The sequence below is a fragment of the Sinocyclocheilus grahami genome, unplaced genomic scaffold (genome assembly GCF_001515645.1).
Source record: "Sinocyclocheilus grahami isolate Dianchi unplaced genomic scaffold, SAMN03320097.WGS_v1.1 scaffold667.1, whole genome shotgun sequence".
Taxonomy (NCBI): Eukaryota; Metazoa; Chordata; class Actinopteri; order Cypriniformes; family Cyprinidae; genus Sinocyclocheilus; species Sinocyclocheilus grahami.
In genome coordinates this window covers 564,951-584,412 of record NW_015505846.1, presented here as the reverse complement: position 1 = coordinate 584,412, position 19,462 = coordinate 564,951, and the positions used below count along the sequence as shown (strand labels likewise).

At 36.5% G+C, this 19,462-nt stretch overlaps 2 protein-coding genes across 2 annotated transcripts; both read left to right on the top strand.

Moving 5' to 3' along the window:
• Positions 1 to 7,579: 7,579 nt before the first annotated feature.
• Positions 7,580 to 12,735, top strand: LOC107558949 (kinetochore-associated protein NSL1 homolog). Its single transcript, XM_016242661.1, has 6 exons — positions 7,580 to 7,836; positions 8,111 to 8,189; positions 8,278 to 8,405; positions 9,465 to 9,519; positions 9,634 to 9,701; positions 12,321 to 12,735. Exons 1-6 carry the CDS (start codon positions 7,669 to 7,671, stop codon positions 12,552 to 12,554), a joined length of 732 nt encoding a protein of 243 aa, XP_016098147.1. The 5' UTR covers positions 7,580 to 7,668; the 3' UTR covers positions 12,555 to 12,735.
• Positions 12,736 to 13,493: 758 nt separating this feature from the next.
• On the top strand, positions 13,494 to 14,285 carry LOC107558935 (basic leucine zipper transcriptional factor ATF-like 3). The gene is made up of 3 exons (XM_016242638.1): positions 13,494 to 13,568; positions 13,796 to 13,900; positions 14,083 to 14,285. Exons 1-3 carry the CDS (start codon positions 13,494 to 13,496, stop codon positions 14,266 to 14,268), a joined length of 366 nt encoding a protein of 121 aa, XP_016098124.1. The 3' UTR covers positions 14,269 to 14,285.
• The last annotated feature ends 5,177 nt before the right edge of the window (positions 14,286 to 19,462 follow it).

The following is a 19,462-nucleotide window of genomic DNA, read 5'->3' as shown; positions in this document are numbered from 1 at the left end:
GAATTTGCAGCATGTGTGCTGTCAAAGTGATGAAGATGTTTTCTTAATTTGCTGGCGTTTTTTCTATTTGCATGCGGGGGTTTTTTCATTTGCAGCGCGTTGAGCTCTCTCGGCCACCGTAAGAATTGGTTTTGATCCAGCTTACACAACTTAACAGATTCATTAATTAATCGAACTGATCCTTTTATGATACTTTTTCAGTAAATTTGCAGAAAGCTTGAAAGCTCCAAACCTTCACTTTATTAATTAACAAAATAAAATAATATAAGAATAATAATTCTAGGTTTTTAACTTAGAAAACAATCGAAGGGCATTCTGTGTTGTAACTTCCATAACTACTTCTGGAGATATTCCCTTAACTTTTGCAATGTGATCACAGCAGATCATTATGTTTCCCGCCTCATTTCTAACCTAGAGCAGTAAGAATAATAATAAGAAAAACACAGACAGTGAGCTTCAAAACATCTCAGTCATACAGAAAATCTTACATGTTATGTTCTAATATTCTAATATTATAACAGGTTAGGACTTACATGTTTGTCCGTTCCCAAGGCTGGAGAATCTGTCTCGAGGCAAATGTGTTCTAGTGGGATCTGATTCATTTTGCTCTATGCATTTAAACTACAGGATCATTATATTAATGAAAACAAAATTTGTTAAAGGGGTCTTATGATGTTGCTAAAAATAACATTATTTTGTGTATTTGGTGTAATGAAATGTGTTTATGCGGTTTAAGGTTAAAAAAACACAAATGACGGAATATTTGGGTTGAAGTGTTCTGGAACAGTGTTGTAAATACAACTTAACCACTGATTTCTAGTCGTGTCCATTTTTGGAAGGCCAAACAAAGTAGTTTTGCTTTCACCACGAAACAGCGCCACACATGGCGGCCTACAGTGAGCAGAGGCCGGGAGCTAGCGTGAGGAACGGCCGGAGGGTTAGAGTGAGCAGAGGCGGCCTACAGTGAGTAGAGGCCGGGGGCTAGCGTGAGGGCGGGTGGGCTTGAGAACGGCGCGGCCGGCGATTTCGATGAAGGAGCGTCCGGAAGGACATGTGACGACCCCGGGCTGGACTCCGCTTCATCCACGGTAAAAGCCGATCCGGTGATCCACAGCGCAAAGTTGTAGTGTTTCCTCAGCAACCACCACGAATCAGCTCTAGGCATGACGAAGCAGATATCGTCCTCTTTTGGAAGGCCACTCCAAAGAGAAAGGAAAAATTGAAATCGCATCATATGACCCCTTTAAACTTTCATGTCTGTACACTCTAAAAAACACTGGGTTAAAAACAACCCAATTTGGGTTGTTATTAACCCAAGGACTGGGTAAATATAGGACAGAACCCATCTTGGGTTAAATTTACCCAGCAAACTGTGTTGTTTTTTTAACCCAGCATAATGGGTTGATTTAACTGAGCTAATAGGGTTTATTCAATTTTACTATATTACTATCTTATTTTTTTACTTCATACATTAAATAATGTTTACAGATTAACTTAAATCCTCTAAACTTTTCTAAAATACTTCACACAACCACTGGTTTGCATGATAACTTCCTTTATTTTCCTTTATTTAACATTTACAGCATTGTTTATATAGTTTTTAGGCTATACATATTGCCTATATTTAAACTAGTTTAACAAACATTAGAAGAAAAATTCAACATAAAACAGAAGTAATTCACGTGTAATCGACCAGTTTCTGTAATTCTGTTTCCACTGTAACGGCGCTGGTTCTCGTGCCCGAGGCTGAGCTGGAGTCGTGTTCGGCGGGGAACTGCTAACGGACCGCCGCCCTGCGTTACACTCTATAGCCGAAACATGCTGTGACTCCATAACCTGCCAATACAATAAACAGCTCTGAGGACATGTTTTAACATCCAAAGTATTATATTCTGTATCTTTTTTCTGTATCTATTTTATGCAAAGCATCAGGCTTTTCCATCACGTGAAAAGACCGCGACACTCGTTAAATGTGATTCACCCCGCTCGCCTCTATGTTGCTCTGCATAAAATTGAACGATATACAGCACAGTAACGATTTTATAGATAAAATAAAATGTACACAAGCCTGTATTTTACCGAAGAATGCATCAATTCGATGGCGCTTAGAACTGCTCTCTCGTGAGGACGCAAAATCCCCGCGATAAAAACTCAACCGCTGGGTTACGTCTGACCCTGGATCTGAGTAACACAAAAACTACACAAACATTGGGTTGTTATCTCTGACCCAGGAGCTGCAAAACAACCCAAACACTGGGTTGTTACATTTGACCCAGGAGCTGGGTAACACAAATACTAGCCAAACACTGAAAATGCTCAACCCAGCGTTTGGGTTGAAAAAAAATAACCCAGGAGTGTATAATAAGGTCTGTATAAGTTTAAATATAATTTCCAGTTCATTCACCGCTCGCCTCTATGTTGCTCTGCATAAAATTGAACGATATACAGCACAGTAACGATTTTATAGATAAAATAAAATGTACACAAGCCTGTATTTTACCGAAGAATGCATCAATTCGATGGCGCTTAGAACTGCTCTCTCGTGAAGACGCAAAATCCCCGCGATAAAAACTCAACCACTGGGTTACGTCTGACCCTGGATCTGAGTAACACAAAAACTACACAAACATTGGGTTGTTATGTCTGACCCAGGAGCTGCAAAACAACCCAAACACTGGGTTGTTACATTTGACCCAGGAGCTGGGTAACACAAATACTAGCCAAACACTGAAAATGCTCAACCCAGCGTTTGGGTTGAAAAAAAATAACCCAGGAGTGTATAATAAGGTCTGTATAAGTTTAAATATAATTTCCAGTTCATTCATATGTACAGAATGTGCTAACATTTGCAGTGAATGGCATGTGATGTGGAACAGGGTCATTATTTAATATATGTCTTTATTGCATGCTTATCATACTAATAACTTTATGGCACTAAATGAGAATCCTTATCCAACCTGCTCGTTTTTGTTGACGACAGGCAGAAAGGAGAAGAAGAATCCAGCCTGAACCCCTTCCATAGCAACCAATGGCTTCCTGGCAAAATTATGCAATAATGCTTGTCTAATCCCTAAAGACATAAAAGAAGAATTCTGCAAGAATTTCAGCTGCGACTGCAAAGGTCACAGAGACACAATGATTTGCTAGCTCTTACCTAGTTCTTTCATTGTGGCTATGGCAACCTTGGCTGCTGACCGGGAATGTACATTCCTTTAAGAATGGACTGAGTTATGAGCATTAAAGAAACTACAAAATGAAGAGTCAGTTCAGTATACAATATATTTTGCTATGCAAAGTAGTGTTAAAATTTGGCAAACCATGTAGCCATTTCTGAGCTGCTTGTATGATTTCCTGTAACTTTCTAGTAAGAACTCACACTGGCAAATTCAGATCTTTAGATATTTCAAGTTTTTTTATGAAGACTTTTATCTGTTCGTCACGCTCTTGAGTGGTATTTGCAAACCAGGGCGTAAAGTCAAGACCAATCTGTGGAGAGAATAAAAATATTAGCAAGCATAGACCACATTATGTAACAAGTAGATGAGCTACAGAGTACAATTGAGACTCAATATTTAAAATCTAAATTAGAAATGTGAGGCCTAGCTTCCCTAGCCTTGTACAATTTTCAAATGTTTTTTTTTTTTGTATTATTATTATCCCCGGACCAATGGTTCTCAACCTTTTAGATTCCAAGGCCCTCCGTTGTATATAACAATATTTGAAGGATCAATGACTTTTCCAGTTTTTCATAATTTACTAGATAAGTATTTTTCTTTATATTTTTACTTTACAATTTCTACCTGATAAAATATGGAGTTAGAAGATTTTATTAATTTAGATTCTAGTTCTTAAAAAAAGTTAATTAATAAAACAAATATCAAAGATTTTTTTTTTTGGCTTATTTTAATCACTCTAAATCATTTTAAGTCATATTGATGCCACCTTGGGAGTTTGCTAAGAACTTCTTTACATTTTCTCACTTCATTTAATTAATTTCACATTCCTTAAAATGACTTCTCTACTTTGTATATAAACATTGTAATCAAAGTAAACTGAATTTTTGTTTGGTAGGTGTTGGGTCAATTCATTTTACATAATATTTATATAATATAAAAATCTCCAGCAGTGTCTGTTGAAAATTTTCCAAAAAAGATCATATCTACTTTACCTCCCCAACTGCAACAATATCATCTCTATATTTCGGGAACAAAGGAAGTTATGGCTCCAGGTCCTGTTTAACCGAAAATAATATAAAGCATGGTAAACCTTTTAATGTAAATCTTTCTATGTCATGTTATTTTATATTCACCTGAGTCTTAACACTATGCAAGTCTTGCCCTGATCCTTGAAGGGGATGAATGCCAAAACAAGGGAACACAAAACCAGGATAGCTATATCAAAAACATTAAATATTAGTAAAGCTGCATGTGTCCATTGCTGTGTAAGCATACGTGGTGTGTGTGCAACTGGAACACTGTAATTCTAAACGGCACAAGAAACTCCTCAGTGAGAATGTTCTCATCCAAAGCTTTGGTTGACACATGAGAGGTTGTGTTTAACTTATGTTTTTGACTGGCTCCCTCTGTAACTGCCACAAGAGCTTTCACTCCAGCCTAAAATTACATTCATTAAACAGAAGGGGTCATCATTGCAACCTCTGAGTGAGTCAACTTTTATTGTTTATCAGATTTATTTTCTTAGGCTTGACAAAAGCTTACCTTTTTAGCTCTCAGAAGTACATCATCTATGTCCTAGGGAAAACCATGAAAATAACTTAATATACAGACTAGGTTATGTAACAATTCACTGTGCAATTGATTTCTGTTTGGTGTGGCAGCAAACCTTTTGTCTGCATATTGGTTACATAAACACAATGATATACAACACAAGTGCTGCACCATGGCAATTAAATCACTGTGAACTACCTGCTGAAAAGAATTAAACCAGCTGAGACCAACAAACACGCTTTGGCTGGTTTAAGTGTGTGTGTGTGTGTGTGTGTGTGTGTTTTTTTGGTAGGGCTGAAGCACACATTTATAAAGCGGGGAAACGCCATTGTGTTTATTGCTTGAAGATAAGACTTTCGCAAGTTAGTTGACTGCATGAGTTTTTCTTGACAGTGACAGTCAATAAGTACTCTAGCCATGATGTTAGTGTATACAGGTGCATCTCAATAAATTAGAATGTCGTGGAAAAGTTCATTTATTTCAGTAATTCAACTCAAATTGTGAAACTCGTGTATTAAATAAATTCAGTGCACACAGACTGAAGTAGTTTAAGTCTTTGGTTCTTTTAATTGTGATGATTTTGGCTCACATTTAACAAAAACCCACCAATTCACTATCACAACAAATTAGAATATGGTGACATGCCAATCAACTAATCAACTCAAAACACCTGCAAAGGTTTCCTGAGCCTTCAAAATGGTCTCTCAGTTTGGTTCACTAGGCTACACAATCATGGGGAAGACTGCTGATCTGACAGTTGTCCAGAAGAGAATCATTGACACCCTTCACAAGGAGGGTAAGCCACAAACATTCATTGCCAAAGAAGCTGGCTGTTCACAGAGTGCTGTATCCAAGCATGTTAACAGAAAGTTGAGTGGAAGGAAAAAGTGTGGAAGAAAAAGATGTACAACCAACCGAGAGAACCGCAGCCTTATGAGGATTGTCAAGCAAAATCGATTCAAGAATTTGAGTGAACTTCACAAGGAATGGACTGAGGCTGGGGTCAAGGCATCAAGAGCCACCACACACAGACGTGTCAAGGAATTTGGCTACAGTTGTCGACGTCTAACCAACCAAACCAACGTCACTGCACCCGTTTACCAAGAAATTTTTGAGCACTTCATGCTTCCTTCTGCTGACCAGCTTTTTGAAGATGCTGATTTCATTTTCCAGCAGGATTTGGCACCTGCACACACTGCCAAAAGCACCAAAAGTTGGTTAAATGACCATGGTGTTGGTGTGCTTGACTGGCCAGCAAACTCACCAAACCTGAACCCCATAGAGAATCTATGGGGTATTGTCAAGAGGAAAATGAGAAACAAGAGACCAAAAAAAATGCAGATGAGCTGAAGGCCACTGTTAAAGAAACCTGGGCTTCCATACCACCTCAGCAGTGCCACAAACTGATCACCTCCATGCCACGCCGAATTGAGGCAGTAATTAAAGCAAAAGGAGCCCCTACCAAGTATTGAGTACATGTACAGTAAATTAACATACTTTCCAGAAGGCCAACAATTTACTAAAAATGTTTTTTTTATTGGTCTTATGAAGTATTCTAATTTGTTGAGATAGTGAATTTGTGGGTTTTTGTTAAATGTGAGCCAAAATCATCACAATTAAAAGAACCAAAGACTTAAACTACTTCAGTCTGTGTGCATTGAATTTATTTAATATACGAGTTTCACAATTTGAGTTGAATTACTGAAATAAATGAACTTTTCCACAGCATTCTAATTTATTGAGATGCACCTGTATAAAATATTTTTAGCACGTTTCTGTGTAAATTAGTCAATAAAACGTGTTATTAAACCACTCGTTGTTTTCTCAATCTGTCTTAAAGGGGTCATATGATGCGATTTCAAGTTTTCCTTTCTCTTTGGCGTGTTACAAGCTGTTCGTGAATAGATAAGATCCCTGAAGTTGCAAAGACTAAAGTCTCAAACCCAAAGAGATATTCTTTATCAAAGTTAAGACTCTGCCACGCCCCCCTAAAACGGCTCGTTCTAACACGCCCCCACATATCTACCTCACTATGTGGAAATATTTGCATAATGCGCCCAAATGTGCACGCAAAGAAAGAAAGCGTGGTTTCAGTAACCGCAGTTAGTGTTGAAGCAGCCATGTAAGGGAGATGCTGTGTGTTTCGAGGCGAAAGCAAAAGCACTTTATTTGGCCTTCAGGAAGTAGATGCATTTAGGAATCTTTCAGATGACTTACAACAGAACAGCAATGCATTTTATGGACGACCGTTTCGTGATCCTAGGAGAGGAGGTCATTCTGACTTTGCTCGTGTTTGTTTGTGTGTGTGTGTGTGTGTGTGTGTGTGTGTGTGTGAGCACGTGTGTGTGAGCACGCGTGTGTGTGTGTGAGAGAGAGAGCGAGAGAGAGAGAGAGAGACAGCGTCACATCACAGTAGAGTCTGTCTTAACTGCGGCTTGTGTACTACATCATTACTGTGTCTGTTCCCCTTTCGGGCTTGAACTGATGGTAAAACTAATGACATTATTTACTGTCTTTACATTTATCTTTAAAGATGAAGCTCACGATTATGGTAAGGGGCGTTACATTTCCGACGAGTGCTTGCGGTGTTCGGCCAATCACAATGCACTGGGTCAGCTGACCAATAAGAGCAGACTGCGCTTGTCGGAAGGAGGGACTTTGTAGAAAACGAAGCGTTTGAGAGAGGCGGGGCATATAGGACCTACAATAATGTACAGTATTTGAAAAATAATGTGTTTTTTGAACATTAAAGCATGTCAACATATTCTGTTACACCAAATACACAAAATAATGATATTTACAAAAGCATCATATGACCCCTTTAACGATTGCCTGGAAGGCGGAACGCTTCGTCCGCTGAAGTGTTTCTCTCAGGGTTTGTTTCGTTGTAACCCATTCTGCTTCCGTTTCCAGGATTTATTTTGAAAAATAAGCGGCAGTCATGGAGGAAGATCGTGAGAGCGGGGCAGATTGTAGAGTAAATGTCAAGTCAAAAAAACATGTTCGTGAACAGCTTGAGAACTATAAAGACTTATTTAAAAAGTTGCTCGATGGCCAATGCCATATTTCTGAGGAAGACAAAACCAAATTGCTGCAAGAAATGGTTGTGGTAAGTCTAGTAACAGAATAAAAGAGATGTCAGTTCAATTATTTTTTGTCTTTATCAAGTGTATCATGGTTTTAACATAGAAACACCATCTGTTTTGCTTGTGGTATTCAAGTATGGGAGTTATGACATCGACTTCGTTTTCTAAATTTGATAGACACAAAACCCACTTAAGGTTACTCAAATGTGTTTTTCATCATCTTTATTATTGTTGCCGTTTCTTCTGTTGTTGCTGTTTTTTTCTCCATTCACCTTATTTGTCTCTTTTATCTTTCAGAACTTTGAATTCACAGTGCAAGAAAATCTAGTTATTGGTGGCTTGTCATGGGACGAGGCGTCAGAGGATTATTGTGAAGGTAAGTTACTGTTACAGTTTCAGAGAACTCATTACACTTTTTGCAAACCCAAGCCATAACATTATTAACCATTACTTTGTGTATTTAGACTATGAGAGCACAATAAATGACATTCTGGATGAGAAAATAGTAGAGACTGCCTGCAAACGGAACTCTTACCCAAAGCAAATACGCAACAAGGTTGTGCGATCATTAAGAGCAGAGAGGAAACTTCTGGTGAGACATGTTTTTTTTCTCTTATGTGTGTGTGTGTGTGTGTGTGTGTGTATATATATATATATATATATATATATATATATATATATATATATATACACACACACACACACACACACACACATAAGAGAAAAAAAACATGTCTCACCAGAAGTTTCCTCTCTGCTCTTAATGATCGCACAACCTTGTTGCGTATTTGCTTTGGGTAAGAGTTCCGTTTGCAGGCAGTCTCTACTATTTTCTCATCCAGAATGTCATTTATTGTGCTAAAGGCGGTTCATGCTCGAAAACCCTCCAATGTGGCTGAATTACAACAATTCTGCATAGATGAGTGGACCAAAATTCCTCCACAGCGCTGTAACAGACTCATTGCAAGTTATCGCAAACGCTTGATTGCAGTTGTTGCTGCTAAGGGTGGCCCAACCAGTTATTAGGTTTAGGGGGCAAACACTTTCACACAGGGCCGTGTAGTTTTGGGTTTTGTTTTTCCTTAATAATAAAAACCTTCATTTAAAAACTGCATGTTGTGTTCTCTTTTACTAATATTTAAATTTGTTTGATGATCTGAAACAAGTGACAAACATGCAAAAAAATAAGAAATCAGGAAGGGTGCCAACACTTTTTCACACCACTGTGTATATATATATATCACAAACAAATTCAATTATTGAAATAACATTACAAACTTGATATTAATATTAGTTTTTATAGGATATTATTTGTATTTATTTATATTTGAAACTATGTGAGAACATTGCACTGAGTAAATTAATTATTTTAAAATGTTACATGTTCCACCACTGGCCTCTAGATGTCATAATATCATTCTATTACAGTTGTAAAATTTTAGGTGTTCCACCTCTGGCCACTAGAAGTCATAATTAATTGAAAATAAACTATTGTGTTTCTGTAACTCATGTGAGACACTGGGATGAAAAGTACAGTATACTTTGGTGTTTTTTTTTTCAGAGAACAGGTCAGTTAGATTTTTTTTAGAAGACCTAAATGTTGCTGTGTGAATTTAGCTTATATGTTTTTACTGTTAATCCATTATTTTAGGGTTTGCATGAACAGGCAGTGAAGCCACAAGACCTAAAGCCAGACCCAGCTCAAGGTGTGTGCACCTTTTTTTTTTTCTTTTTTTTTTTTTGTTTAGTAAAAGTGCATAATTTGTACAACAGTGCTTTATGCAGTATTCGTTACTAGCTGTTAAACGTTGTTTTCACAGAGTTTGTCATCAGAAATGTATCAGCTGCTGCACCTGCAGTGTTCAGACAAGCCAGTACGGTTATGAAGGTACAAATGTATTATAATTATCATGCTTGTGTGTGTGTACATATACAGTACTGTGCAAAAGTCTTAGGCCATTAGTATTTTTGCCATAAAAAATGGTTTTAAGCCAGTTATTTCTATCTTTTGCTGTAGTGTGTCAGTAGGAAATATCATTTTACATTTCCAAACTTTTCCTTTTGCCATTAATTGTAATAATCCAGTATGCACAAGGAGTCTGACAACAGCCAGTGCTCCACACAGAGATCAGAGCTCACCATCATCCAGTCTGTGGTATTACATGAAGAATCAGAAAAAACTGAGACAGAATATAAATCCAGAAGAACTGTGGCAACGTCTCCAAGACACCTGAAGAAACCTACCTGCAAAGCTACCTCAAAAATCTATGCAAGTCCACTTGGGACAAAAGCTGTTTTAAAACAAAAAGGGTGGTTGCAGCAAAAATTGGTTTGATTGTATTAATTGAAGTTAATTGATAAATAAAATCTATTTTTGAAAGCATCCTCACTTTACAGCATTTTTACACCTAAAACCTTTCACAGTACTGTAGCTTTGCAGGTAGTATTCTTCAGGTGTCTTGGAGATGCTGCCGTGGTTTTTCTGGATTTATTCGGTCTCAGTTTTTTTCTGTTTCTTCATGTAATCCTGGATGATGGTGAGATCAGATCTCTGTGTGGAGCGCTGGCTGCTGTTAAGACTCCTTGTGCATACAAAAATCTCACTGGATTGTTACAATTAATGGCAAAAGGAATGTTTGGAAATGTAAACTGATATTTCCTACTGACACACTACAGCAAAAGACTTTTTTTTTTTTTGATGATAAATACTATGGCCTAAGACGTTTGCACAGTACTGTGTGTCTTAGGGTCAGAGAGAAACCTTGCCTATCAAGAAAAAAATATAAAGGAGTGTAGAAACCCTTTAAAAGGAGAGAAGAAACATCCTCGTCAGCTGGCATCAGTGATACTGATAAATTACCCAGCGTTCTTGAGATGAAACTCCACTTGTGTCCTCTACAGTGTCATGTTTTCAAGTGTTTTTAATAATAACACCGTCTGCTTCATTTGTTTCTTGTCCTCTCACAGATACTTCAGTTTGAGGAGATCATGTCAAATGCAGTGTACCGCGGGCATTTCCGTGTCTACATGGAGCGCGTGGATAAGAGGGCTCTGATTAGCTTTTGGGAGCTGGTGGAGATGCTCAAGAGCGCCAACAAGGTCAGCAGAACATCAAGACCTTGAGCTGAAGCTCTGTCAGCAGACGAGTAAAAGAGACAGACAATAATTCTTTCTCATGGGGACGTCTGTAAAAATACATTTGCATGGTGATTTATTCATGGTGGAGGTGTGAGTTCTGTGATACTACTGTACAAACCTGGAAACACACTGCTCAAGTGGTCAGGCACATGATCGTCAGTATCGTAAAATACAGATTTCTCGATTTTAATCTATTTTCATTTGGATGTACCGATATCGATTGTTAAATCCCAAGAATTGATCTACAATATGCGGTTTTCAGTTGATGCGTGAACAAAACATTATTTGTAGCACTCCTCCCATCCAGTAAATCACGTTAAGTAGGGCTGTGCGATATTAAAGAAAAATGTGATATGCGATAACTCATAAAATAATGCGATATTCGATATGCGATACAATAATGCTTAAAGTGCCACATGCTCAGATGAAACAGTTTTTTCAGTGAAGTCATTTTCAGAGTCAGTTCTGTGAACTTCTATAACTATCTTGTCATATATATATACAGTATATGGTTATTTGTATGTATGTATGTATGTACCAAGAATTCCTGTAAAACCACAACGAATTCCTTGTGTTTGCGCACACTTAAGTGGTGAATAAAGCTCATTCTGATTCTGATTCTATTAAGAAAGCACCCCTACAACAACTTCTGAAAGTGAACGGTAGTGTTTTACTCAAGCATTACATAAAAATGGCATTTTAACATTAGCGTAATCATTTTAACATGAGTTTAGGAACTCAATAATAAAAAGGAAAAATAAAACACTGCGTAGTATTTACTCTTTGAATTCAATATGCACTGATTCTTATTTAAAACTATGCGCAAGTGCAACTAGGGCAAAAGCTGTTTTAAACACAAAGAGTGGTCACACCAAATGTTGAACTGATTTAGTAAATATAAGTTAATTGATAAATAAAATCTATTTTTGAAAGCATCCTCACTTTACAGCATTTTTACACCTAAAACCTTTCACAGTACTGTAGCTTTGCAGGTAGTATTCTTCAGGTGTCTTGGAGATGCTGCCGTGGTTTTTCTGGATTTATTCGGTCTCAGTTTTTTTCTGTTTCTTCATGTAATCCTGGATGATGGTGAGATCAGATCTCTGTGTGGAGCGCTGGCTGCTGTTAAGACTCCTTGTGCATACAAAAATCTCACTGGATTGTTACAATTAATGGCAAAAGGAATGTTTGGAAATGTAAACTGATATTTCCTACTGACACACTACAGCAAAAGACTTTTTTTTTTTTTGATGATAAATACTATGGCCTAAGACGTTTGCACAGTACTGTGTGTGTATGTGTATATATATATATATATATATATATATATATAAAATTAACATGCTCCATTTTCCTTCATTCTGTTCAGTCTCTGAAAAGCCTGAAACAGGCAGCTGATAGTTTGCGTCAAGTACTTGACATGCAGCCTTCAGCGGAGTCGGTGGAAATCTACAGAGAAGTGTTCGGCAGTTCCGTAGGAGACGTCTGTCCAGATCTTCACCACAGGACTCCCTCCACCATCAAAAGAGCTGTGTCTGATTCCGAATACAGTGCAGATTATGTACCTGCTCCAGAAATCATCCAAAAGACTGATGTAAATTAACGTGTATCTGTATGTGTGTGTATCATTTTGTGTGGCTATGGAGAAGGGCAGTAAAGGAGTGTTGTATTGACTCCTGTTATAAAATGAGTGTTTTGTATGCTGATTCTTACCTATATAATGTAAATAAATATTCAAGAAATACCTTGTGCATATAGTTTCTCACCGCTTTCTTTTTTCATTACAATAAATTATATTTTTAGAGAACTATTGTGCTGATGTGGCCCAGGTTCATACCACACGGTGTTATTGGTCTACCAGTGTTGGTTTCCAAATTAACTGGCACTGAACATCTTTTTATTGAACAAATTAGCCAAATAAACATTGACTAGAAGGGCTCCTTTTGTATCCTAAGTGAACAAAGATGAAAAGCTGACAATTTTCTTAACGCACAAATAACTATTCTTTTATTTTGATGTCTTCTTTCTCTATAAAGATGCAGGAATATATAACTTTGAGCGAAAGGCTAGTAATGGTTAAATGAACTGTAAAACTGTCAGTCGTGTTATCTTTTGTAATGCATATCCATTTGCGACAGTATTGCCGTTTTTTAATTGAACTTATTTTGCCTGCATTTGATTTTACTCTTAAAGACATTCCTATTGCCTGACAGAATGTTTAAATGCTTTAAAATAGCTTTTAGAAATCACCTGTTCAAAATGGAAAAGACAGTCATTTCGTGGAATGACCCAAAAGCGTTAAAAATACGAAAACAATCACACCGTCAGAAGTTATTGGAGTTCTCGCGAGCACCACGTGACTTCAAAGAACATCAGCCGAAGGCATTTGCAAGAAATCACTAATGTTACTGAGGCATGTTGACTGACCGTTTAAACGTGTCTAACTATGCGCTAATTAAAACGACATAATTGTTCGCCTTAATTTTTCATACAATTTCGTGAACGGAAGTCTTTATTGCGCTCGTGCTCTTCTGCACCTGTCATGTCACTTTTCAATGCGACAAGTAACTTTACTCGAAATGATGCTCCAGCTTTACGGTTGCTTCGAAAGAGTGAGGTATGTTACTTATTTATTCTTGTTTCCTTTTCTTTACATAATTACAAAATAAGTTTATAAACTAAAATAAAAATGTATAAATTACTAATACATTTCCACCTGACCAAAATGATTTTATGGTTTCTGTTTGTGAATTGTTCTGTTCTGATGAGATCAAACTGAACATTAATGTAAAATATTCAGGAAACAACACATCCTAACAACCATAACATATGACTGTGATTCAGAGCTCTGATGATGATGAGAAAAGGCTGAAAAGAAGAGAAAAGAACCGAGTTGCTGCACAGAGGAGCCGCAAAAGACAAACCCAGAGAGCTGATGAGTTGCATGAGGTTGGCAAATTATATAAAATATAAATAATATGCAGATTTTTGCATTTGTTGTATTATAATGTGTATTTTCACCATGCAGACATATGTTGATAATTGTGGGCAGGCGTGGGAAAATACATCAAATGCACATTGATGCATCTGATTGATGTGGTTTTTGACATACTGACATTTTCTGTAACCAGGTGTATGAATGTCTGGAACAGGAGAACAGCCTGCTGAGGAAGGAAGTCCAGCTTTTGATAGAGGAACAGCAACGCTTGACAGATGCCCTCAAAGCCCATGAGCCTTTGTGCCCTGTCTTGAACTGTGGTATGACCTCAACATCAAGGTCCATAGGCACAGTGTCACCTGAGTTTATGTCTAGATAGAGACACTCACATCTGATGCCCACGATGCCTCCATTTACCTTTAGCATAAATTAACTATACTTGTAATCATGCAAGGGATTTATGCATACTAGCATTCTTATTCTAAAGTATTACATTGTGTGTTCAGTATGCAGTGTGTTCATACAAGTGAATTACTAAGTCCTGCTTGAAACTGCATTGTAACAAGTTATGTTCAGAATACAGAATCTAGCCATATGTTAGTTTTCTCAGGGTCAGGCCTCACGTGAATACATCCACTTTGGTATTTACTTTGATAAAGTTAATAACCTAAACCATCTGTCGTATACCACAGTTAGTTGGCTGTGAATGAATGGCATGTGAGAATGGACTTCTGCTTTATGAGAGCCAATCCAACCAAAATAGCCAAGGTTAGTTTCAAAACTCTGTGACAGCAGATTTATGTCTGCATATTATTAATTACTATTAAAAAATAACCATTGCAGTTTAATTTACATGTTAGTGTTACTTTTCTGTCTTGCTTGATCATGTTTTGCTGTTGGAGTTGTATTGTAAGTATTATAAAAATAAACAATTATTTTAATAAAAAAAAAAAAACATTCCGTTTATACACTCTGTGATGCAGATGAAATCCAGTCATTACTGAAATTGAAATAGTCATACAATTTCTATTAAAATGAGGTCACCAAATCAGAAAAAGTACCCGGATATGATGTCTTTTCTGTCATTTGTGTTGAAACCATATCTGGGGGTGGTTGCGGTAAGATGGTGGTCATATTTTTTTCTTGAATGTATCACTTCCTCAAACCTCTGTTGACTTACCTACCTAACCAGTGCAGGGTACACACTTCTACATTTCTCTTCCAGTTTTCTCTTCTCTTCTGAAAAGGCCTAGAGCTCCGCATGAATCTGTTGACTTTCGTTTTAAAACTTTAAAGCCAAAAAGCACTGCTAGAGAAACATCATAAAACAGCTAGCTTTAGTATGTTCAGTATAAATGTTTATAGCACAAATGCAATTGTTGTTGAGTGGGTTGAGTGTAAAGGATATAGTTTCTACAGAAAATAAAATTGCCTTAATTTGGGCGTGACAAAATGTAGTGCACAAGTTTTAAACACAGTTTTGTATTTCATAGCAATTTCAACAATGCATAGCTTTATAATAGTACATACGAGTCTTCTGGTATGCATGGTGCGGGAGAACCTGTAAATGCAAATGGAAATGAATGTACTGTAAAAAGAGAGAGAGAGAGAGAGAAATTAATCAGGTACATATCAGAAGCACATAAACATATCTTAGAGTCAAAATGTTGAGAACCAGTGTTTTATAGTCATATACATACACATAGATTTAACAAATTAAATCATACATGATTGTCAACAGTTATCTCTGCTTCAAAAGTTATTGATTGCAATTTGATTGCAGTCAAGGGCGTAGATTTGGTTTGAACATTGGGGAGGGTTGAAGTGTGAACTGTTTTAGTGGAGTCCCGGGTCATACTCCCTCATAAGGTTTATTTATTTGTTTGTTTGTTTGCTCATAGGTTTATTTTTGTAAAATGGTCTTTTTGTGCTATCGTCCACACATGCACAGTTGGTTGATAACATAACTGCAATAAAGTAATAATAGCCTAGTTAACAATTACTTGTTTACATAGCATATATAATGCATTTTATATTATTTAGGCACTTATAGTCTGTACTTTGACAGAATGTTCTAATTCAACATCTAACTTAACATTTTCTAATACTGATATTGTTTATTTCTTACTCCTTAATAGTTCATCAGGCTCTTAAGGATTTAATCTATGCCATCTCTTGGAATATCTGAAGGCCAGGTTTTTCCATTTACACATGGCTCTCGTTTCCGACTTGTACTTGGTCTTATGAAAATGTACCATAACTCTTAACTGTAGCATTTGTTATAATAAGGCTAGCCTTATTAATCATTACCAGGCCAATAATGCCTATTATTGTTATTCAATATAGCATTTGTTATGAAAAACAACAGCCTGCACATTTAGAAACAATAGTGCTGCAGTTGTAATATAAATCTATAGGGAAAAATCTAGTCTCTTAACAGATTATCTATTATAAAGTTAGACCAAATTTACCACAATAAATAAGCTTGCAATAAAACGTGATCAATTCTAGTAAAGGTGGTCATGAGTATTTTAAAAAGATTATAATAGTCCTATATGTTAGGGTGTTATATGTATATATGTACTTGCTAATTTGGGTTATTGGGTGGTTCCTCCCCCCATCCCGCCCGCAAACTTCACCTCTGATTGCAGTATTACAAAACATCTGCAGTGTTCCTGTCCGCATCTGCATCTAAACAAGCGGAAATGAGAGTCCAGTGCATGCTGCAACTCAGCGTCTGTTTGTGTAATTCCTTGATTGTTATGCCCTCTAGTGGACACATTACTAATCAACTTGCATTTTAAATACATTTTCGGCGTATTTTATATCATCTTTATATTTAGATTGCATCTATATCTATCTATCTATCTATCTATCTATATATATATATATATATATATATATATATATATATAATCGATTATATTTATAATATGCAAATCTACTGAAAATAGACATAGCTGCTTTAAATTAAAGTGATAATTAATGTAGCTTTAATTATCTACATCTACTGTAGCAACACTGAATGAAAGCCATCAGTTTGTATGACCAGTCTGATCGATATTCTAGAAATGATGTCTCTTCTAAAACTCAGGTTGGGTCAGAGCTGTAAATATCTCTTCTTGTCACAACACGATAGTAAAAGGAAGCAGAGAAGATTATCATAAACGGTTTAGCATTGTCTTTAAAGTGCACATGTTTTGAAATCTGAATAGAGGAGCATGCAAATACGCTTTGTGAACTGGGAAATTAGGGGTGTGTCTTAAACAGAAAAATAGTTCTGTTGTGGTAACCTTTCCTTCCTGTTCTGTAAGTTCCTGGTAGCGACTGTAGGTGCTTGCCCTCGCCTCTCAAAACTCTTGGAAACCTTACAGGAAATTCAAGAATGTGGACACTGAAGTTCCCATTGAACCTACACTTCCTTGAGCTCCCCCAAAATAAAAAAGAAGGGACATTTCTTAATGAGCTGTAAAACTGTAAATAATGTTCCATAGGCATAGTATGGTCGTTAAAAATGAATGAATAAAGCATTCCAATGATCTTATAGGTTAAGAATCTGTCAGTCATGAATGCATTACATCAAAACTTTAAAAGCACTATCATTAAAATAATGTTTAAAGGAGATGCTTGAAATAGCATTACAACACCCTATTTGGCATCTGTAGATTCCATTGCAACAGTTTTAATGCTTGCATCAGAATGTGAAGTTTCCTCTGATTGCATTTGTTACCAAAGGCTGTGACTATGTTGGTTCATATTCAGGCAGGGCAAAGTGCACTTGTGTTATATGGTGAAAGTCCGTTCACAATGTTAGGAATCTGGGTGTTTAAAAAGGCATGTCAAATAGATATTCTAGATTAGATTTCATAAAGGCTTGGTTTTATTACGCATTCAAAACATTTGCAATTGTATATTTTTGAAACTATTAAGTCAACGTTACAACTTTTTTAAAAATCATTTTATACTGTTTTAAAAAATATCAATTCCGTATTATGTATTCTGGTCATTTCCAAAGTGTAATATAGTTGAATAGCTTTGATTAGAAGTAGTGATTCAGTTTCGTTTCATTGCACTGATTGGGAAACAAATGTGAACAAAGAGTGTTTAATTCTCGGTGATGATGATACAGTGTTTCATGATTATTATGGGCTCTATATGTTCTCAGGTGGAAGAGGTGGAAGTTATCCGAGAGTCATTTCTCAGAGTTCACTATCACATGTCTGACATCAGTCCACATCAGCAGTGATTAAGCAACGAGCAGCAACTCGGACATGATTGCCCCATATGTTTTTTTACTTTAAGGGATGTGTGCAAACAAAATAACACAAATAAAAAGGCCAAAAGCGACTGTTTTTATTGTGGTTCATAGAAAGGGTGGAGTACAAAGCAATGATGGCATGCAATGAAAGATTGCGAAGCTTTTTATTAACTTAGATGAATTCAATAATAAGATTGATAGTAATAATAAGCACACAGCTAAGAGTTCTCTAGCAGCTTTGTTCTTTCCATGGAATTTCAGGAGGCTTTTAAGATTACCATCTTCTGATGCAATTCCCACTTTTAATTAGTTCCAAAACAATAATAATACGTTTCCCTTGTATGAAATCCACCCACCTTCAAAAAGAAACATTTAAATCAGCAGAAAATGCTGAATCATTGCTCTCTGGCAGGATGAACTCGATCAATCTCATGGTTACAATTGGCATGTCTCTCAGGTTATACATGTGCAGACTTGCCCTACCACAAATTACTCAAGTACACTTTAAAAAGTAGGCAAACAATGTTAAGGTGTTGTCTCATCTGATGTAATCAGGTTGATTCAGTTGTATTAAATCACATCTGACTTAAATAAAACCAGCACAGAATGACTCAATTATAGATGGTATAGTTTTTTTTATTAATAAAGTATCAAAAACAAACAAGAGACAGTCAAAATGAAGCCATACATATTTCATATAAATATGTAATTGAATTTTACAGGCCATTATCTTCTCAATCATGACTTTTGGTAGCAATTGCACTTGAACACTTTGACATGGACACCAATGATGTGATAAATTTGGATTTAACCACAAACAGAACGCATGTTTTCATTACACATTTAATGTCAGTAGTACCACATTTTGTGATATGCCTGTTTAAACAAATACAAAAAAAGAGGAAAAAAGCTTCTTGACGCCTGCGTCACTTAACCTTTCAGTACATGACAGAACATACATTTAAACAATGCAACTATGCATAAATTTAAGCATGAAGGAGAAGTTTGTGAAAAGATTAGGTGTTTTCCTCGGTTTCATATAAATGGAGCGATTTTTATACTTTAGTACACCTTTCTGTAATATTAGGAAATGCAGTCACAGGCCTGATCAGATGTCTTGCAGTATGTGTTTCTTCACTAACAACAATACGTGACACTAAAATTGCTTGACACATGATCTAGGAACATAACCAGACAGAGCTTTACTTCAAGTTTTTTTCTTTAGGATCAGCCCAGCTAACAAAAATATGTTCCAAGTAGGTTTTGCTAACATTCCCATTAAGTTATTTCTGAATCTTCTCTGAAAGTTTAAAAC